The sequence below is a fragment of the Podarcis raffonei genome, chromosome 13 (genome assembly GCF_027172205.1).
Source record: "Podarcis raffonei isolate rPodRaf1 chromosome 13, rPodRaf1.pri, whole genome shotgun sequence".
Classification (NCBI taxonomy): domain Eukaryota; kingdom Metazoa; phylum Chordata; class Lepidosauria; order Squamata; family Lacertidae; genus Podarcis; species Podarcis raffonei.
In genome coordinates, this window is record NC_070614.1 from 12584329 (window position 1) to 12606923 (window position 22595).

A 22595-nucleotide genomic window follows, 5' to 3' on the forward strand; every position below is an offset into this window, starting at 1 on the left:
GGGAAGACAAATATATATATTTATATACCGGATTCATAGGGTGTGAGGAGGAGGTGAAGGCGGAAAGAAGCGCAGCGGGGCTGCAAACGGCATTTATTTTATTCTTTATTTTTTTTTTAAGAAGGGGACGCGTCTCAGGCCCGGGAGGAGCAGGGGCCGGAGCCGCCATGCCGCGGGAGATCATCACTCTGCAGCTGGGGCAATGCGGCAACCAAAGTAAGGCCGGGATGCGGGGGAGGTCTATGGAAAAGCGCACAGGGCGGGGGAGGGAGCCGTGGGGACAGCGAAGGTTCTAAAGGGGCGGGGCCTGGCGTTGGCCGCGTTCTATTGGGGCGGGGCCGGAAAAGTGTTGAGGACTAGACACTTGAGTTGAAGATTTGGAAGGTACGCCAAGGGCCATCTGGTCCAGCCCTTCTGCAATGCAGGAATAATAATGATAATAATAATAATAATACAGTGGTACCTTGGGTTACATACACTTCAGGTTACAGACGCTTCAGGTTACAGACTCTGCTAATCCATAAATATTACCTTGGGTTAAGAACTTGGCTTCAGGATGAGAACAGAAATCGTGTTCCGGCGGCGCAGCAGCAGCAGGAGGCCCCATTAGCTAAAGTGGTGCTTCAGGTTAAGAACAGTTTCAGGTTAAGTACGGACCTCCGGAACGAATTAAGTACTTAACCCGAGGTACCACTGTAGTTGTTGTTGTTATTATTATTTATTTCTTTATACCCCAGCCACTCTGGGCGGCTTCCAACAAAATATTAAAAATAAAATAAAACATCAGACATTTAAAACTTCCCTAAACAGGGCTGCCTTCAGATGTCTTCTAAAAGTCAGATAGTTGCTTATTTCCTTGACATCTGATGGGAGGGCGTTTCACAGGGCAGGCGCCACCACCGAGAAGACCCTCTGCCTGGTTCCCAGTAGCTTCACTTTTTGCAGGAAGGGAACTGCCAGAAGGCCCTCGGAGCTGGACCTTAGTGTCCAGGCTGAACGATGGGGGGTGGAGACGTCCCTTCAGGTATACTTTTGCCTGACATGGGGCTTGAACTCACGACCCCTGAGACTAAGGGTCTCCTGCTCTACCGTATATTTATTTAAGACCATGTCTTTCCCCCTGAACAGGGACTCGAGGCGGCTTACAGATAAAATCAAGAACAGCCTGAACACAGAGCAGCCGTAGGGGTGGGGGGGACGGGGAAGAGGAAACACAAATCATTGAAATAAAGTATTTCTCGAATTAAACCTATATGTATAAATCTGTTAAAGCCGCACCAATGATTGCAAGGAAATAAACAGCATGGCACCTGCCATTTCATTAGAAGGGAAAATGTAGTGGGGCTGGGAGCGGTAAAAAACAGTGCAGGGGCTGAGTCTCTGACTCTCTTGTGTTGCCAAGGCTGCTAGTCCCTGTGGAATTGGGGGGGCTGGGGGGGGGAGAAGGAACTGGCACTGTGTTGTACAGCAGGTGGAATACCTCAGGCTACTTGCCTCCTGCCTGAGGACCATTTTTGCACCAAAGATGATGCATGCAGTGGTGCCTCGCAAGACAAAAATAATCCGTTCCGCGATTCTCTTCATCTAGCGGTTTTTTCGTCTTGCGAAGCAACCCGCTTAGCGGATTAGCGCTATTAGCGGTTTAGCGGCTTAGCGGCTATTAAAGGCTTAGCGGCTTAGCTGCTAAAAGGCTATTAGCGGCTTAGAAAAAGGGGGGGGGAAGCGGGGGAAAAATCGCAAGACTAGCAAGACGTTTTGTCTTGCGAAGCAAGCCCATAGGGAAAATCGTCTTGCGAAGCAACTCAAAAACGGAAAACCCTTTCGCCTAGCGGGTTTTTCGTCTTGCGAGGCATTCGTCTTGCGGGGCACCACTGTATTTCATTTCTTTCTTTATTAAATTTATAAAGTCATGCAACTCACTCTTCCTCCTCTGCAGCCCCCCCCCCCCAATGCAGGCTAGTTTTGGGTTTTTTTTTAAGTAAGCTGGTAACTTCATGGGCTTATTTTCATGGGCTAGTATTGTATCGTCAAAATTCTGTGGGACAGAGATTGCAGCTGCCACTGCGCACGCATTATTTCGCCCTTAGTAGTAGGGCGATGTCTTTGTACTTTGTACTTGATGGCAAGGGAGGGTATAAATAATAAATTATTATTATTATTATTATTATTATTATTATTATTATTATTATTACCACCATAATGCTTTCGTTCCTGTTGCAGTTGGCTTTGAATTCTGGAAGCAGCTCTGCGCAGAGCATGGCATCAGCCCTGAGGGCATTGTGGAGGAGTTTGCCACCGAGGGCACTGACCGAAAAGATGTCTTCTTTTACCAGGTACAATAGGCTTCTGTTCCCTCTGCCTTGTGGGTTCTGAGGTGAGGTAGCCTCCCTCTGATTCTGCAATGAACAAAATGCTCTGCTACAAGTGGGAAGTGGACACAGCAGCCAAGAGTAAAGTGAAAGGAGAAGTGTCATAGCAAGCAGGCAGAATAATCATAATTTATTTATATAAGGTAAAGGTAAAGGTACCCCTGCCCGTACGGGCCAGTCTTGACAGACTCTAGGGTTGTGCGCCCATCTCACTCAAGAGGCCGGGGGCCAGCGCTGTCCGGAGACACTTCCGGGTCACGTGGCCAGCGTGACATCGCTGCTCTGGCAAGCCAGAGCCGCACACGGAAACGCCGTTTACCTTCCCGCTAGTGAGCGGTCCCTATTTATCTACTTGCACCCGGGGGTGCTTTCGAACTGCTAGGTTGGCAGGCGCTGGGACCGAGCAACGGGAGCGCACCCCACCGCAGGGATTCGAACCGCCGACCTTTCGATCGGCAAGCCCTAGGCGCTGAGACTTTTACCCACAGTGCCACCCGCGTCCCTATTTATTTATATACCTCCCCTCTTATTGGGTTGCCCTAGCCCAGGGGTCTGCAACCTTTAAGACAAAAAGAGCCACTTGGACCCGTTTCCGAAGGAAAAAAAACTGGGAGCCGCAAAACCATTGCGACATTTAAAACAAATATATTGTTTCTTACCTTAATGTCCGATCTGACAGTGGGTGGGAAGGTGATGTCGGGACGGTGCGTGACTAACGCACGCACCGCCCCCATGCGACGTCACAGCCAGTACAGCGCCCGCCACATGTGCCTCCTCCCCTCTCTAGTATCTGCCCCGGAGCCGCGGCAAAGGTGTAAAAGAGCCACATGCGGCTCCGGAGCCGCGGTTTGCAGACCCCTGCCCTAGCCACTCTGGGTGGCTTCCATTAGAACACAGTACGACATCAAACATTAAAAACTTCCCTATACAAGGGCTGCCTTCAGATGTCTTCTAAAAGTCAGTTGTTTATTTCCTTGGCATCTGACAGGAGGCTGCTCCATAGGGCAGGCGCCACTACCAAGAAGGCCCTCTGCCTGGTTCCCTGTAGCCTCACTTCTTGCAATGAGGGAACTGCCAGAAGGCCCTCTGAACTGAACCTCAGCGGCTGGGCTGAGCAATGGGGGTAGAGATGCTCCCTCGGGTATACTGAGCCGAGGCCGTATAATATCTGGGCAGATAAACTAAGTGTTTATTATGCCTGTACATTGCATCTGTTTGAATACAGTGGTACATCGGGTTACAGATGCTTCAGGTTACAGACACTTCAGGTTACAGACTCTGCTAACCCAGAAATAGTACCTTGGTTTAAGAACTTTGCTTAAGGATGAGAACAGAAATCGTGCTCCAGCAGCACGGCGGCAGCAGGAGGCCCCATTAGCTAAAGTGGTGCTTCAGGTTAAGAACAGTTTCAGGTTAAGAATGGACCTCCTGAATGAATTAAGTACTTAACCCGAGGCACCACTGTACGTTTATTTTACTGAAATATGAAACCATTTTTATAAAAAAGACAAAATAGCAGCAACTGGTAAGGTGCATCCGCTGTGCCCTCTTGTGGCAATTGTCGCTATGTGTGGCACTCACTTTACGATTACAGGTTTGCCAGCAGAAAATTCCTGGAAGGGGCAGAGTGTTTTTTTTTGTGTGTGCTGTTGTCCTTTTGGTTCAAGGTGCTTGCGTTTCCTGTTAACAGGCAGACGATGAACACTATATCCCTCGAGCTGTCCTCCTAGACCTGGAGCCACGAGTGATCCATTCCATCCTGAACTCTCCATATGCCAACCTGTACAACCCAGAAAATATATACCTGTCTGAGCATGGCGGCGGGGCTGGGAATAACTGGGCCAGTGGCTTTTCACAGGTAAGAAGGTCACAGAACTGGGGGCTGAGCAACCGTGGTTCCTTCCCCCCCCCCAGATGATCTTTATTGAATTTTTAGTTACATACTGTACATACACATATATTATACAGTGGTGCCTCGCAAGACGAAATTAATTCGTCTTGTCTTGTTTTGTCGTCTTGCGATTTTTTTCGTCTTGCGAAGCACGGTGTCGGGAAAGTTTTGGAAAAGCTTCAAAAATCACCAAAGTCTTTAAAAACCTCAAAAAAGGCTAACACACCGCGTTCTATGAGTTGCTCCTCGAAGTCAAGTCGCAACTGTATTAACGGTGTTAAGAAAAAGGAAACAAACTTGCAAGACGTTTCCGTCTTGCGAAGCAAGCCCATAGGGAAAATCGTCTTGCGAAGCAGCTCAAAAAACAAAAAACCCTTTCGTCTAGCGAGTTTTTTGTCTTGCGAGGCATTTGTCTTGCAAGGTACCACTGTATTTCACATTTGTTCTTGCTCTCCCGAGCTGACTTCCCTCCTTCCTTCTTCTGGCTTTTTTGTGTCCTCTTTGACTTTTCGCATTGTCTTTGTCCATTTTCCACAAGATTGTTCTTCTTCATTTTTTCCATTAAATGTCTGTAAACAAATAAATCTTTCTATATATACAAATTCTTGCTGTCTGTCTATATTCATTTACAAATATTGTCCAATAATAATCCTAATATACATTTTTAATTCATTTTGATATTATCAGTAAATTTCTTGTATTTTCCCGTTATGAGATATTATTTTAATTCTGCCGGTTCCCTATTTCACATCATCTTCTCTATATATAATATAAATTTCCCCCATTCTTTTTGATATGTTTCATCCCCCTGATGTCGAATTTTTGCTGTTAATTTGGCTATTTCTGCGTACCCCATAACCTTGTACTGCCATTCTTCTATTGTAGGCAATTTTTGCTGTTTCTATACCTGGTTATTGCTGGCTCAGGTATGGAAACAGCCTTGGTTCCTTTTGAAGGGGGGCAAAGATACCCCCTTCAAAATAGCATCATGTCTCATTGTTTTTAACTGCTTGAATGGAAGATATAATCAACAGTAGGGTTTAGTTTCATAGTTTTCTAATTTTCTATCGGCTTAAAAAGTCAAACGGAGGATAAATATTTGGGTTTGTTTTGCGATTCTTTCTTCAGGGAGAAAAGATCCATGAAGATATATTTGACATTATCGACAGAGAAGCTGACGGCAGTGACAGCTTAGAGGTAAGAGAAACCTTGAGAAGCAAGGAGGGAGGGACTGCCTTCAGGACTGTCCAAAACACAGCTATGGCTGGCATTTTGCTGGTCCAAGGAGGCCTTCCTGGTCTGTTTTCCTAGACTTTTCTTTCTTTTTTTTAAAAGAATATTTATTAAATTTTCCAATTTTTTAAACAAAAAACAAAAACAGAACAAACAAAAACATTAAAAAAGACATAAAGTTCATAAATCATACTTTTAAATACCAAATTTCTCAGACCTCCTCATACTTCTCCTCCTTGTATCCCAATTAAGGTTATTTGTTCAGCAAATCCTTCATTTAAAGCATTACAGCTTATAACATTACCTTATTTTTCAAACCCTTTTTTCCCATCTATGTTCCTTTATATCATTACAGCTAGAAACCACTCAATTTCAATCCAACACCATTTAACTTTCCTTAATTTTGCAGTATTTCTGTAAATAGTCCTTAAATTTTTTCCAATCTTCTTCTGCCGACTCTTCTCCCTGGTCACGGATTTTGCTCGTCATTTCTGCCAGTCCCATACAGTCAATCAGCTTCATCTGCCATTCTTCCAGAGTGGGTAGATCTTGCGTCTTCCAATACTTTGCGATGAGTATTCTTGCTGCTGTTGTAGCATACATGAAAAAAGTTCTGTCCTTCTTTGGCACCACTTGGCCGGCCATGCCCAAGAGAAAGGCCTCTGGTTTCTTCAAGAAGGTATATTTAAATACCTTTTTCAATTCATTATATATCATTTCCCAGAAAGCCTTCATCCTGGGACACGTCCACCAAAGGTGAATGTTTTCCTAGACTTTTCTGTTGGAAGCATCTGTTTCTCTCCAGGTGGATTCCAGTCCGTTTGTTCCGAATCTTTAGCAGGGATACAGTCATACCTCATGTTACGCTTGTTTCAGGTTGAGCATTTTCAGGTTGCATCCCGCGGCGACCCGGAAGTACCGGAACAGGTTACTTCCGGGTTTTGCTGCTCGCGCATGCGCAGACACGCAAAATGACGTCACGCGCATGTGCAGAAGCAGCGAATCGCGACCTGCGCATGCGCAGATGCGGGTTGCGTTCTTTTCAGGTTGTGAATGGGCCTCCAGAACGGATCCCGTTCGCAACCAGAGGTACCACTGTATACTGCTTTTGTCCCTCTTTGAGGCCTTTTCCTGCATGCTTGTTCCAAAATAGCTCAGTAGTTCTTCACTCCCACCCTCTGTGTTTTGCTCTTCAAAAACAAACTTCTACTCACGTACAGGCAGGCTAAATTTGGCTGTCTTTTAATCCACATCACTAAATAATTGCGTTGTTGTTGTTTGTTTAAATCCTGCCTTTCTTCCAAAGAGCGCAAGCTGGGATATGTGGTTGTGGCTTCCTTCACTATCCCTTTTTTTAATTCTCGCAACAACCATGCGACCCACGTTAGGCTGAGTGGTGGAGATAACTGCTCAAAGAAGATCACCCAGTCAGGGTTGTGGCAGAGATTTGTGACTGACTCTCTCGCATTCTTCCCCCCTCCTTTGCTTAGCTCAAAGCAGTACAGAGGTACGTGGCCAATTGAAGGAGTGGCTCAAGGGAAATATGTTTTAACACCCACCCCCGCCGCCGATTTTTCCTTATCTAAATTGCAGCTCACCCCCAGCTAATAATTTGCACTTTGGGGGAGGACATAAACATACCATTCAGGTTTATGTGTGCCTTACCACATTGAATAAGTAGCAGCTTGGAAGTAGGGAAAGCTGTTCAGATGTGGGAAACGGTGAAATGTATAGCATTAAAAACCCTCTCACTGACAACTGAACTACAGTCATACCTTGGGTTACAGATGCTTCAGGTTGTGTTTTTTCAGGTTATGGACCGCCGAAACCCGGAAGTACCAAACGGGTTATTTCCGGGTTTTGGCGGCCACGCATGCGCAGAAGTGCTAAATCGCACTGTGCACATGCGCAGAAGTGCCGAATCACAACCCGCGTGCGCGCAGACGCACCGCTGCGGGTTGCGAATGTGCATCCTGCACGGATCACGTTCGCAACCCAAGCATCCACTCTATTAAGAAAAACGTGCAGGAGATGAGCTCCTAGCATCTGGCTAGACCTCAGTCCACCCCTTTGACGACCACAGCCAGTGCTGAAATTAATAATAATAATAATAATAATAATAATAATAATAATAATAAATAATTTATTTCTACCCTGCCCATCTGGCTGGGTTTCCCCAGCCACTCTGGGCGGCTCACAATAGAATATAAAAAATACGATAAAAGATCAAACATTAACAACTTCACTAAACAGGGCTGCCTTCAGATGTCTTCTAAAAGTCAGATAGTTGTTTATTTCCTAGACATCTGATGGGAGGGCGTTCCACAGGGCGTGCCACTCTGCTTCATTCCCTGTAACCTCACTTCTCGCAGTGAGGGAACCGCCAGAAGGCCCTCAGAGCTGGACCTCAGTGTCCCGGCTGAAGGATGCGAGTGGAGACGCTCCTTCAGGTACACTGGGCCGAGGCTGTTTAGAGCTTTAAAGGTCAGCTTTGAATTGTGCTCAGAAACATACTGGGAGCCAATGTAGCTCTTTCAGGACCGGTGTTACGTGGTCCCGGCCCCAGTCACCAGTCTAGCTGCCGCATTCTGGATTAGTTGTATTTTCTGGGTCACCTTCAAAGGAAGCCCCACATAGAGTTGGCTGAGGAGGGACAGAGCCTGCTTGGTAGAAGGTAAAAACAGCAGACTGGCAAAACTCCAGTTGGTGATGTTTCTGGCCTTGTATACAAGGCTGTACCGGCTCTCGCAAACGCCTGTGTGTCACTCTTGCTCGTAAGAAGAAACACTTTTTAAAAAATTCTTTTTAACTCCCCCAGATCCCTTTCGTTTTAATTCTCTAGGTTACTCTTGCTATTCCGCTGGCAGCTGCAACGAGGCATGACCTATCTTGGCAGTCCGCCTGGCAGACCTCAGCAGCCGCCCTCTCTGGGCTCCTCCCTCCAGAGGAGTTCAGACTTTTGCTCTGCTGCTGCTTCTACGTACAGACTTACACCTTGGGGATTTGTCTGTCTCTGGCTACTTGCCTGCCACTGACACTAGTAAAACGAGAGAGGCGCTTTTCTGCTTCACGGTCAAGGATGGCAGTTCTATTCAATGCGACACCTTGTTACTTCCTTTAGCTGTCAGTGTGCAATCCGTGGTCTGGTTAGCTTCTGCTTGTTACTTGCCTTTTTTGGAAATCCTCCAGGTATACTGCTTTGAATCCCTTAGGCAGATAGAAACTGTTGCTATTCCCTCTCATGGCAAGCTTGAGTGATCAGGTGTCTTGAAACAGGGCTGTCCAAAAACAAGGTAGTGTTTTCTGCTTGTATGAGATTCCACTAGGCACACATGTATTGCCTTGTAGATTAAAGGAAGAAAAGTTGTTGTTGTTGCTTTAAAGCAGCTCAATTAGGCTCAGTAAATTTCTGGAATTAAGGAAAAGTTAATTCTCTCTCTCTCTATAATAATGGGGAAGTTGATACTGTCTCTCTCTTTCCATCTCTCCCTCCCTCTCTCTTTCTCTCCATATTCAGTGGTACCTTGGTTCTCAAACTTAATCCATTCCGGAAGTCAAAACCTGCCAAGGAGTCCAGTTCATTTTGGTGTCTTTTTAGATAATTTGTAAAAAGTTCCCATTCTTCCTTAAAGTCACCATTGTCCTTCTCTCGCAGTTTCTATGTCAATTTAGCCAATTCTGCATAACTCATCATTTTTTCTTGACACTGTTCTTTCGTTGGGATTTCCTCATTCTTCCATCCTTGTGCTAACAAGACTCTTGCCACTGTTGTAGCATACATAAATAAATTCTTTGTTTTTCTACTAACCTGTAAGTTATAAGTCTGCATTCTGAATTGAAAACAGGTTTCAAGGTCCTTTTCTTCTCTTGACTCCCCAACAGATTTATGTAATCCACTCTGTTTTTTCAGGCAACATTGAGGAACATGGTTACAGTTTGGGTTAGGGGACAGGGGTGCGGCAAATCTCCTGGGGTGTTTGAGCTGCGGATGTTGTGTTGTCCTTAAATTTATCCGTCGCCTTTCTCGAGAAGACTCAAGGCGGCTTGTAGAAATACCAAATAAACAAAAGGTTAACAAAAAAACTAACAAACCCCAAATTAGCCGTTTATCCATACAATATCGAAACAATTGAGCTCCGCTAAAAATAATCCTAAGGTCAACATCGACGCAGTGGACAGATCAGTTGGAATTAATAACGAATAAAAGCAGGAAATCCCATACAAACAAACCCAGCGGAGTAGGGGAAGGTTTTACAATAAAATAAAAGCAGTGAGGGCAAGGAAAGAGGTTGCAGCTAAAAAACAAAGGAAACCTTCCATACAGTGTACCGTTTGATTTGCTTTTTATTTTATTTTTTAAAAATGGCACTGAAAAGGTTACAAGATGGTAATGCAGAAAGCAATTGGGCAGCAGCGTTGTCTGAATTTTCCATGAAAACTCAATGAACACAGCGTCATTTACCTTCCTGCCACAGCGTACCTATTTATCTACTTGCACTTTGACGTGCTTTTGCACTTTGACGTGCTTTTGAACTGCTAGGTTGGCAGGAGCTGGGACAGAGCAACGGGAGCTCACCCCGTCGTGGGGATTCAAACCGCCGACCTTCCGATCGGCAAGCCCTAGGCTCTCTGGTTTAGACCACAGCGCCACCTTCGTCCCTTGTTGAGTACAGACAGTGGCCTTTGGCCTGACGGTTGTAAAGTGCATTGACATATTTTCTGTTGCACGTCATTCTTTCCTCCAGGGTTTTGTCCTGTGCCATTCCATCGCCGGTGGGACAGGCTCTGGTCTGGGCTCTTACCTCCTGGAGAGATTAAATGACAGGTGAGCAATGGCACAAAAAACCCCACACATGCATGGACCCATATGCACACGCCACTCGGGGAGCGGTAGGCGATGCAGCCAGGCAGGCTACTTTGGAGAGCAAGCAGCCCAGCGGATGAGTAAGACGCCCGGCTGACTCAGAGTCAGGCCTGCCCCACCCAGACACCAGCTTGGGCAAGCCTTGGAGCTGGTGAAGTTGTGACTTGAAACGGGGGGAAGAGGCTGAGATCAGCCTGCCACCACAGGCAAGGAATGTTCTTGAGCTTTCACTAAAGCAAACCGCATCTCTTTGGCGTCGACACGTAGCGATTTGCGAGCCCGTGTCCTTGCAAGGTTTTCAGAAATTGAGAGGAAGGGGACGGAGCCATTGGTGACGGTGCAGATACATTGCAGCCTTTACTGGACTCTTGCCCTTTGGCCTTGGAAATAACGCCCCAAGTAAACACTCCTTGGTTATGGTTATTTTTCATTATGTTTGAAAGCGGCAACTTCTCGGTTTTTGCCAAAATAGGGGGGCTCTGATTTCCCCACACGATTGTAGTACAGTGGTACCTCGGGTTACATATGCTTCAGGTTCCAGACGCTTCAGGTTACAGACTCGGCTAACCCAGAAATACAGTGGTACCTCGGGTTAAGTACTTAATTCGTTCCGGAGGTCCGTTCTTAACCTGAAACTGTTCTTAACCTGAAGCACCACTTTAGCTAATGGGGCCTCCCGCTGCTGCTGTGCCACCGGAGCACGATTTCTGTTCTCATCCTGAAGCAAAGTTCGTAACCTGAAGCACTATTTCTGGGTTAGCGGAGTCTGTAACCTGAAGCGTATGTAACCTGATGCGTATGTAACCTGAGGTACCACTGTAGTATCTCTAGTTAAGAACTTTGCTTCAGGATCAGAACAGAAATCATGCTCCAGCGGCAGCAGCAGGAGGCCCCATTAGCTAAAGTGGTGCTTCAGGTTAAGAACAGTTTCAGGTTAAGAACAGACCTCAAGAACGAATTAAGTTCTTAACCCGAGGTACCACTGTACTTGAAAAAACGACATGTTTGTCCCACTCCATTAAGTTTTCCTCTACCTCTCAGTGGGAAGTAAAGCATGCAGATGACCTTGTGATTACTGTGGAAGACCTGATGGTCAGTACAGCACGGGTCTTGGATAAGATTTGTGAATTTGGACAGGTAGCGGGTTTCAAGTTAAAAAAAAGTAAAATGAAAGCGGTGAAAAATGTGGCAGAACAATATAAAAAACAATTGATAATAGAAGAGAAGGTCAAATACTTAGGAGTGTGGTTGACAGCTAAGAATATAAATATCTTTAAGGATAACTATACAAATACCTGGAAAGAAAGAAAGAAAAATTTGGAGGTATGGGGACGGATGAATTTATCTCTGCGGGGAGGATATCAGTCATAAAAATGAATGTATTGCCAAGAATGTTATCTTTGTTCCAATCGATACCCGTAATCAGCGGCGCAGGACACTTCAAGGAACGGCAGAAATATATGTCTAAATTTATCTGGCAGGGGAAGAAGCCAAGAATAAAGTATAAATTGTTAACGGACTCTGCCAGGAGTCAGTAAGATGCTCATCACCCCAACATCTGATTAGGCCTCAGCCCAGTAGCACATCTAATCTCCTAAAATGGTTACCGGGTCGTCATACACACCCTGGCGCTGTGGCCACAGAAACGAGTCCTTCAAAAGCACAGAGAGATACAGGATGTTTGTCTTTACTGAAGCGGCCGTCTCTCTCCTCGCAGGTACCCCAAGAAGCTGGTGCAGACATACTCGGTCTTTCCCAACCAAGATGAGATGAGCGATGTGGTTGTTCAGCCGTACAACTCTCTCCTGACCCTCAAGCGGCTGACACAGAATGCCGACTGTGTGGTAAGGGGTACAAAATTGGGGGTTGCCACGGGGGGGGGGGAGGCAAAACTCCCTTCCTTCCTTCCGTCCCTTGCCCCCCCCCAGATCTCAGTAGTAGAGCTGAGAAGCATAACACCCTATTCTGAAATACAGTGGTACCTTGGTTCTCGAATTTAATCCATTCCAGGAATCCATTCGACTTCCGAAACGGTTCGAAAACCAGTCAATCGGAAGCTGCGTCAGACATTCAGCTTCCAAAAAGCGTTCGCAAACCGGAACACTCACTTCCGGGTTTGTGGCGTTTGGGAGCCGATTTGTTAGGGAGCCAAGCCGTTCAACAACCAAGGTATCACTGTATATGGAGAGATGGACCACGGGAACAATTTCCGTAGAGTTGGTTGGTATTTTTTAAAGGTTTCGCTGGTCGTACGGCAACACAGTCAGAATCAGGGAGCTTCTGGGTGTTTCCTGAGCTTCTATTGTTGTTTTATACGTTGTTCCCTAGTACCTCCATGACGGTTAACCCTGTAATGTGGCTGAGAATTCAGCTGAGAACAGTCAGGAAATGAATGGGGATGTGGGGTGGAATTGGAACATCGTGTGTCCATTAAACGGGCAGAGGGATCCCCTCCCTCACCGCATGTACTCATCCTTTGCTTCTTAACCCCCTGCCTCCCCTTTTGATAGGTGGTTCTAGACAACACAGCCCTGAACCGCATTGCGACTGACAGACTGCATATCCAGAATCCCACCTTTTCCCAAATTAACCAGCTGGTGAGTAAGCAGGGATGATGGGAGAAGAAGATGTTGTCCCCACCCCCAAGCCCCAGAAGAAGGAAGGCTGGGGGTTAAGGTGATGTCAAAATACAGGGCGGAGAATTTAAATCTGCTGTTTACTATACGTTTGGTTCTGTAGGCGCTTTTTAAAATGGCAACTGTATGCCACTTTAAAGAAAAGTGGCACGTAATGTTTCCAGGCAAATAAAAGTGTGGGCTTCTAATGAACTTGACCCAAATGACATTTTAGCCCCACCCTATTCACTCGCTAGAAATAAGCAAACTCCTCTTTTTCAGATTTCAGCGTTGGGCATTTCTGGTTTGCCAGCTATTTTCTCATGTTCTCTGCAAGTTTGAGTATTTGGGTGTTTTTAGTGGCTTGTGTTAGGTTGTGTGTAGTTACCATAATTTTTGCTCTATAAGACTCACTTTTCCCCTCCTAAAAAGTAAGGGGAAATGTGTGTGCGTCTTATGGAGCGAATGCAGGCTGCGCAGCTATCCCAGAAGCCAGAACAGCAAGAGGGATTGCTGCTTTCACTGCGCAGCGATCCCTCTTGCTGTTCTGGCTTCTGAGATTCAGAATATTTTTTTTTCTTGTTTTCCTTCTCCAAAAACTAGGTGCGTCTTGTGGTCTGGTGCGTCTTATAGAGCGAAGAATACGGTAATTTAAGAGTGCAATTACATCTTGCAAGATTAATTGCCTTATTCCAGAGATGAGAGCCCTGTAGAAGGGCTGGTTAACCTGGTTCTCATACGTCCAAGCCCAACAGTTGCATCCCAGGATAGGCTAGCAACTACATTTTGGCTCCATTTATTTTCTAAACTTGGAAGTATTTGGAATAAACTCTTAGAGCCGGCACATCTCCCTCTGACTCGGCTTTGTGACCCACATTGGACCTGAGATAGCCCAGTCAGCAGAGCAGGAGACTCCTCATCTCAGGGTTGTGAGTTTGAGCCCCACACTGGGCAAAAGATTACTGCATTGCAAGGGGTTGGACCAGATGACCTTTGTGGTCCCTTCCAACTCTATGATTCTGTTATATTTTAGGATTCTGAGAGGAGGTTGAGAGAAGTGGTCCTGGAAAATAGACACGTGTTCCTTTTCTTGGAGCCCCTTGAAAACAGTACAGTACCTTGGAAGTTGAACGGAATCCATTCCGGAAGTCCGTTCGATTTCCAAAACATTCGGAAACCAAGGCGCGGCTTCCGATTGGCTGCAGGAAGCTCCTGCAGCCAATCAGAAGCCGCGGATATCATGGCAAGAGAAATTGATGGATTATGCAGAACTGGCAAAATTGACACATAAGCTACGGGACAAGGACAAGTGTGATTTCAAAGATGAATGGGAACCCTTTACAAAGAACTTGATGACGCAACAAAGTGAATTGGACTCTTTGGCAGGTTTTGAATAAACACAAACTCTTTATTGACAATAATCAGTTAGATAATTTAAGGATTTATACAAATTTGTAACATGCAGAGGACAGTATCCACAGAGAAACCAAAGATTGGAACTGAGGGGAGTCGGGGGGGAATCCTTTATGGAAGGGTGGGGGAGGGAGGAAAATGGGGGAAATTAAGGATGTGATATTTTTGGATAATATGTTTTAAGTTTCTAATAAAAAAATATTTAAAAAAAGGAACCTGTGGATGCCCCGTCGGACGTTCGGGTTCCAAAGAACGTCCGCAAACTGGAACACCCACTTCCAGGTTTGCGGCGTTCGGGAGCCAAAATGTCCGAATACCAAGGCGTTTGGGATCCAAGGTAGGAATTTGTTCTCCTTTTGGTGTTGGCAAAAAGCCTTGCCCTGACTTACGGCTTTGGTTTTGCTTCCTTGGCTAGGTCTCCACCATCATGTCTGCCAGCACCACAACGTTGCGCTACCCGGGCTACATGAACAATGACTTGATCGGGCTGATCGCCTCCCTGATTCCCACTCCCAGATTGCACTTCCTGATCACGGGCTACACCCCTCTCACCACAGACCAGGCTGTAAGTACTTTCCTGCCTCTGATTCTAAGCCAAGCTCTGTGAGTTCTCATGTTTGTTCCATTATTGGCTCTTGGCCCCCCTCTGCACCCTCAAGGGGTCTGAGAAGAGACCGTCTTCAGTCTCCTGCCCTCCTGTTTTAATGGCCAGCCATCACACATCCTAGGAACTGTGCAGTCAGAATGTGTCCGGTCTATGGTTGCAATGATTATAATGGTGCCTGCAGGCAGTGCTTTTCTTCTAAAACAATGTTTAGGGGTACAGTGGTACCTCGGGTTACATACGCTTCAGCTTATAGACTCTGCTAACCCAGAAATAGTACCTCGGCTTAAGAACTTTGCTTCAGGATGAGAACAGAAATTGTGCTCCAGCGGCGCAGCGGCAGCAGGAGGCCCCATTAGCTAAAGTGGTGCTTCACTTTAAGTTTCAGGTTAAGTACGGACCTCCAGAACGAATTACCGTGTTTTTCGCTCCATAGGGTGCACCGGACCATAGGGCGCACCTAGTTTTTAGGGGGGAAAATTTAGCTGGCTGTCTTGGCTCCTCTTTAGCCACACACAACCTCTCCACCCGGGAGGGGCTGCGTGCGGCTTTGGCAGAAGCCAAGACAGCGAGAGGGATGGATCCTGCTCGCTGTCTTGGCTTCGTTTTTAGCCGCGGGGCTGGGAACTCCCGCCATGCTCCGAAGGCTTGTGGATAGCTTCCTGACCCTTCTCGCTCTCTAGGCTTCAGCAAAAGCCTGCATTCGCCCCATAGGACGCACACACATTTCCCCTTCATTTTTGGAGGGGAAAAAGTGTGTCCTATAGAGCGAAAAATAAGGTAAGTACTTAACCCGAGGTACCACTATACTCTCATTTTGACTCAAGAAAATCACCATTTTCTAGTTCAAATTGGGGAAAATAAACACAGTAAATGGGCAAAAGCACAAAGAACATGCATTGCCTCCTATTACACAGCTGTCAGCTCCCAGTAACCTCCACATTGGCATGAAGTTTTGTGCACAAACATCTTCCCGAAACTGACCCATCGCCGTGCTAGATTCCAACTCCTGCTTCACACATTAAACACTCGCTTCTGTCTGAGACTCAGGAAACACCGTGACAGGGAATGAGGCTGCCATCGTGGGTAGCAACGGAACTGACGATCACTGTGCTAGCAAAGAAACTAAATTTTTTTGGAAATTTTTAGTTTCTTCTCCCATTAGATCACAAAATGTTTCGGGGTATGTGTCCCCCCAGTGTCCTTCCCAGAGAAAATCACTGCCTGCAGGTGTGCAGAAACGGAAAGGAAGGGTAATACCTGAGGCTGACCCTTTCGGCAGCACTCCCACCCCGCTAAATACAGATGTTTTCTCCCCTTTTCACCCCTTCCCTCACAAGCAGCAGGAGAAGATGCAGAAGGGCAGATCGCAGAGGCTGGCAGTTCAGAAGAGGGTATCAAATGCATGGTGTGGGTGTGGCGACTTCTGTGTGTGAGAGCTCTCTCGCTCCCTGTTTTCTTGACCTTGATCTGTAGATACAGGGTTTGACCTGGCAGCTGGTATTTCTGTTTCTATCTCTGTCACTTAAGGGCAGCCAGAGTGGCCCAAGGAGGTGAATCTGCTCCCCCAAATATCAGAAAAACTCGCTCTACGTGGGGCTGCCCTTGAGACTGACCCAGAAACTCCAGCGGGTGCAGAATGCCACGGCGAGACTCCTTATGGGGTCCTCGCTGCAAGATCACATTCACCCGGTGCTATACCAGCTGCACTGGCTCCCGGTGGAGTACAGGATCAGGTTTAAGGTGCTGGTTTTAACCTTTAAAGCCCTATACGGCCTAGGACCCTCGTACCTATGGGACCGCCTCTCCTGGTATGTCCCACAGAGGAATTTACGGTCTTCAAACAAAAACATCTTGGAGGTCCCAGACCACAGAGAAGTTAGGCTGGCCTCAACCAGAGCCAGGGCTTTTTCGGCTGTGGCTCCGATCTGGTGGAACGCTCTGTCACAAGAGATTAGGGCCCTGCGGGACTTGACATGTTTCCGCAAGGCCTGCAAGACAGAGCTGTTCCACCAGGCCTTTGGCCGGGGCACAGCCTGACTCCCTTCTTTGGCAATCTTCACTGAACTTTAGTATAATGGTTGCCATCAATTTGAGTTGAATTAATTTTAATGAAATGATTTTAGAATGTTGTATTATTTTATTGTTGTTAGCCGCCCTGAGCCCGGCTTCGGCTGGGGAGGGCGGGATATAAATAAAAATTATTGTTGTTGTTATTATTATTATTATTATTATTATTATTATTATTATTATTATTAAAAGAGATGTTGTATGAGGCGTGTTAACTAAAGCTGGGAGGCTGAAACATTTCCCTTCCAAATGGTCTTTGAACCTAGGGGTGATTCTTCTGTAATGTCTCAAGATAGCCTCTTGGTGAAGACTTTTCCTGAAATGGAGAATTCTTCGCAGCTGTGCTGATCCACTCTCTGTGTTTAGCATGAACATTTCATTTCTTCTACCAATACTGACCTCTCTACCAATGCTGGCCTATACTGACCTCTCCTCCCTGCCCCCAGGTGGCCAGCGTCCGGAAAACCACCGTCCTTGATGTGATGCGGCGGCTGCTGCAGCCCAAGAACGTCATGGTGTCCATGGGGCGTGACCGGCAGACGAATCATTGCTATATCGCCATCCTTAACATCATTCAGGGGGAAGTGGACCCCACCCAGGTCAGTGGCTAGAGAGAGATCAGCCATAGGAGAGCGACTGTATCTGCACCAGGGGGGTCACTGCTCATGATGGGCAGTGTCAAGGAAAGCAATCTGAGAACCCCATACCCACTTTTCATTCATAAATAAATACATAAATAAATGACCCTGCCCATCTGGCTGGGTTTCCCCAGCCACTCTGGGCGGCTTCCAACAAAATATTAAAAACACGATAAAACATTATAAACTTCACTAAACAGGGCTGCCTTCAGATGTCTTCTAAATATCAGATAGTTGTTTAGGGCCTTCTCGGTAGTGGCGCCCTCCCTGTGGAACGCCCTCCCACCAGATGTCAAAGAGAACAAAAACTACCAGACTTTTTGAAGACATCTGAAGGCAGCACTGTTTAGGGAAGCTTTTAATGTTTGATGTATTACAGTATTTTAAAATTTTTTTGGGAAGCTGCCAAGAGTGGCTGGGGAAGCCCAGCCAGATGGGCGGAGTATAAATAAATTATTATTATTATTATTATTATTATTATTATTATTATTATTATTATTAATTTCCTTGACATCGGACAGGAGGGCGTTCCACAGGGAGGGTGCCACTACCAAGAAGGCCCTTTGCCTGGTTCCCTGGAAGCTCCCTTCTCTCAGGGAGGGAACCGTCAGAAGGCCCTCAGAGCTGGACCTCAGTGTCCAGGCTGAAGGATGGGGGTGGAGACGCTCCTTCAGGTATACTGGGCAGAGGCCGTTTAGGGCTTGAAGGTCACCACCAACACTTTGAATTGTGCTCGGAAACGTACTGGGAGTCAATGCAGATCTCTCAGGACCGGTGTTATGTGGTCTCGGCTGCCGCTCCCAGTCACCAGTCCAGCTGCCTCATTCTGGATTAGCTGCAGTTTCTGGCTCACCTTCAAAGGTAGCCCCACGTAGAGCACATTGCCGTAGTCGAAGCGGGAGATAACCAGAGCATGCACCACTCTGGCGAGACAGTCCGCAGGCAAGGAGGGTCTCAGCCTGTGTACCAGATGGAGCTGGTGGACAGGTGCCCTGGACGCAGAATTGACCTGTGCCTCCATGGGCAGCTGTGAGTCTAAAATGACTCCCAGGCTGCGCACCTGGTCCTTCAGGGACAGTTACCCCATTCAGGACCAAAGAAGCCCCCCCCCCCAGACAGTACTTCTGTCTTGTCAGGATTCAACCTCAATCTGTTAGCCGCCATCCATCCTCCAACCACCTCCAGACACCTCTGCGGTGCCTGTAGAATGCTGCAGAAGTCCTCCACTACTCAAAATATAAAGCGTCCACAGTCTCTTCCTAGCCTGGATAGCTCAGTTGGTTCAAGCAGGGTGCTGAGAATGCCAAGGTTGCAGGTTCGATCCCAGTATGGGGCAGCTGCTTATTTCCATATTACAGGGGGTTGGACTAGATCAGGGGTTTCTCGATCGTGGGTCTCCAGCTGTTTCTGGACTACAACTCCCATCATCCCCTGCAAGCGTGGGAAGGGATGATGGGAACTGTAGTCCAAAAACAGCTGGAGACCTAAGTTTGGGAAACCCTGGACTAGGCAATCGTCAGGGTCCCTTCCAGCCCCTGCCTTTCTATGATCCAAAGAAGAAGCAGTCAGGATAGCTCGGTTGGTAGAGCATGGCACGCTTCATCTCAGGGCTGTGGGTTCGAGTCCCGCATTAGGCGAAAGATTGCTGCATTGCAGGGGGTCAGGCTAGATGGTCCCTTCCAACTCTGCAATTCTATACAGGTCCCTCAGTTTGAACAGCTGCCTTTGCACCCTTGAAAATAATCTGCCTTCCTTCCAGGTCCACAAGAGCCTGCAGCGGATCCGAGAGAGGAAGCTAGCCAATTTCATTCCCTGGGGCCCAGCCAGCATCCAAGTAGCACTTTCTAGGAAGTCTCCGTACTTGCCGTCAGCACACCGGGTCAGCGGTCTGATGATGGCCAACCATACCAACATTTCATCGGTGAGTCCAGGTGCAAGCACAGATGTGGCCGTTTACTAAGGGGATTGGCGTTTTCAGGCCTAAGAAATATTGCCCTGGCAGCATGCCTGTTAATTCCATCTACTCTCCTGACTAGCATCTAACACTGATCACAGTCCAGGAACGGCTTGTAAACTGGATTCAGTTTCCCTTCAGGCTTTTCGTGCTCAAGTTTCAAGTTTGTTGAGATATATGTAAGAAAAGCAAGGGCCGAAAGATGATAGCTCTCTGAAAGTAAATCTGGGAGAGAAAAGAAAGTCCTGTAAGATGTTCCTGGAGAGGCTTCTAGTAAAGGGTGGGTGGTTATGGGTTGTTTAGAAGAGGGTGTTGCCGTGACTGTGTGGAGCAATGGGCTGGCCAGAGAACTATGGCACATGCTCTGGTTATCTCCCTCTCAGACTACTGCAATGCGCCCTACGTGGGGCTACTTTTGAAGGTGACCCGGAAACTACAACTAATCCAGAATATGGCAGCTCGACTGGTGACTGGGAGCGGCCGCCGAGACCATATAACACTGGTCCTGAAAGACCTTCATTGTCTCCCAGTACGTTTCCGAGCACAATTCAAAATGTTGGTGCTGACCTTTGAAACCCTAAACGGCCTCAGCCCACTAGACCTGAAGGAGCGTCTCCACCCCCATCGTTCTGCTCAGACACTGAGGTCCAGCTCCGAGGGCCTTCTGGCGGTTCCCTCATTGCAAGAAGTGAGGTTACAGGGAACCAGGCAGAGGGCCTTCTCAGTAGTGGCACCCGCCCTGTGGAACGCCCTCCCATCAGATGTCTAGGAAATAAACAACTATCTGATTTTTAGAAGACATCTGAAGGCGGCCCTGTTTTAATGTTTGATGTTTTTATTATGTTTTTATATGTGTGTTGGAAGACGCCAAGAGTGGCTGGGACAACTCAGCCAAATGGGTGGTATATGATGATAATGATGAAACCACTAGGCTTTAAAAGCCTCCATGGGTAGACCATCCCAAGCGATCCCCAGCCCCTGTTGACAGCTGGTTCAGAGGCTCTAGATGCAGCCAGAGATGGGAGCAGTGAAAAAAATCCTTCCCCGCTGCAACTAAATCTGTAATACACTGAGCAGCAGAGTTCTTTCAAGTGCTGAGAGGCCAAGTTGCATTCTGAGCAGCAGGAGCCATTGGAACTATTAGCAACCCTACTGCACAAAACATACCGTAGTTGTTGGTTTTTTTAAGTCGCCAATTTATTTCAGCTTGGCTCCACCTTGATGCAAAATCTACAGCGCCCTGCCCCCCGTGGCTTTCTGAGCTGTGTGGTGTAGTAGTTAAGAGCGGTGGACTTATAATCTGGCGAACCGGGTTCGCTTCCCCGCTCCTCCACATGCAGCTGCTGGGTGACCTTGGGCCAGTCACACTTCTCTGAAGTCTCTCAGCCTCACTCACCTCACAGAGTGTTTGTTGTGGGGGAGGAAGGGAAAGGAGATTGTTAGCCGCTTTGAGACTCCTTAAAGATAAAGGTAAAGGGACCCCTGACCATTAGGTCCAGTCGTGGCCGACTCTGGGGTTGCGGCGCTCATCTCGCTTTATTGGCCGAGGGAGCCGGCGTACAGCTTCCAGGTCATGTGGCCAGCATGACTAAGCCACTTCTGGTGAACCAGAGCAGCGCACGGAAACGCTGTTTACCTTCCTGCCGGAGTGGTACCTATTTATCTACTTGCACTTTGACATGCTTTCGGACTGCTAGGTGGGCAGGAGCAGGGACTGAGCAACGGGAGCTCACCCCGTCGCGGGGATTCGAACCGCCAACCTTCTGATCGGCAAGCCCTAGGCTCTGTGGTTTAACCCACAGCGCCACCCGCGTCCCTCCTTAGGGTAGTGATAAAGCAGGATATCAAATCCAAACTCTTCTTCTTTTTACCCAGCTCTTTGAACGCACCTGCCAGCAGTACGACAAGCTGCGCAAACGCGAAGCCTTCCTGGAGCAGTTCCGCAAGGAGGACATCTTCAAGGAGAACTTTGACGAGCTGGACGACTCCCGGAAGGTTGTCCAGGAGCTGATAGATGAATACCACGCTGCCACTCGGCCCGACTACATTTCCTGGGGCACACAAGAGCAGTGAGGCATGGCATCCCTCCGGAAGTGACAAATATGCCGTCCTTCACCTTCTGTGACCCAGGGCTGGGGCTGTGAGGGTACTTGCAGGTCCCTAAACAGGGGAAGGGATTCCTTGTGTTGTTTCGGCTCTCCTGTTAGAATTCTCCATCACTGCAGCCTAATGCTCCCATTCCCGGGCCTGACTGCACCCCCGTTGCCTTAAAAGAACCAGGCTGTCCCTTTGGCATTTTCCCCTGGAGCGAGTCTGGTTAGCAGCATTAGGATAGCTCCTTTTCTTGTTTGTTCCTTTCCATCTCCCTAAGAAGCTTTTCCCTCCGCTGAGCAGTTTTCCTGTCGCACGTGTGTTTTATTGAAATGTATTCAATTGCAGGCGGAAATAAGCACCAAAGCGGATTAAGAAATGCAACGTTTTGAAGTTAACTAGGCATGTGTGTTTCTGTGTACGATCTTAAGGTATTTTGTGTTACCGTCCCACAGCAGCTGAAAGAAACCGTGCCGTAGCTACACGTAAGACAGGACACGGGTGAGAAGATACCAGACGAACAGACGAGGCAGGGTAGAACCTCTATCATAGCATCCGGCTACCTTTTTTTTAACAGGGAGGTTCATGCTGATAAAGGGACAGGATCATGGAGACCAGTAGCAGGGATGAAAAAGACATATTCTTTGCTCCTAAAGCTGCTGGACAAAGGAACCCTTTATTCCCTTTTCTTTTGGGTAGCAATGGCATTGTTTTCTTTTGCTCCAAACAACGCAATAGGATTCTCCTCCTATTTCCTACAATGAATTCTTCTAAAAGCTCTTACACCTTGAGGAAACTGCATTAGCGTGGCTCAGCCTGTTGAGGGATGCTCTGGCGTAAGGGCGGCTTGGCA

General features: G+C 47.3%; 1 protein-coding gene across 1 annotated transcript; it reads left to right on the forward strand.

Moving 5' to 3' along the window:
• Nucleotides 1-49: 49 nt before the first annotated feature.
• TUBG1 (tubulin gamma 1) lies at nt 50-22140 on the forward strand. The gene is made up of 11 exons (XM_053363739.1): nt 50-216; nt 2221-2333; nt 4060-4227; nt 5389-5457; nt 10239-10318; nt 12075-12201; nt 12868-12954; nt 14801-14950; nt 17506-17658; nt 19457-19618; nt 21527-22140. Exons 1-11 carry the CDS (start codon nt 168-170, stop codon nt 21722-21724), a joined length of 1356 nt encoding a protein of 451 aa, XP_053219714.1. The 5' UTR covers nt 50-167; the 3' UTR covers nt 21725-22140.
• Nucleotides 22141-22595: the final 455 nt, after the last annotated feature.

Bases quoted from the DNA above. Each gene is read 5' to 3' on its own strand.
- TUBG1 (XM_053363739.1), top strand. From the start codon at position 168: ATGCCGCGGGAGATCATCACTCTGCAGCTGGGGCAATGCGGCAACCAA. The intron at 12,202-12,867 runs GTAAGGGGTACA...CCCTTTTGATAG, and splicing joins CACAGAATGCCGACTGTGTG to GTGGTTCTAGACAACACAGC. The intron at 17,659-19,456 runs GTCAGTGGCTAG...CCTTCCTTCCAG, and splicing joins GGGAAGTGGACCCCACCCAG to GTCCACAAGAGCCTGCAGCG.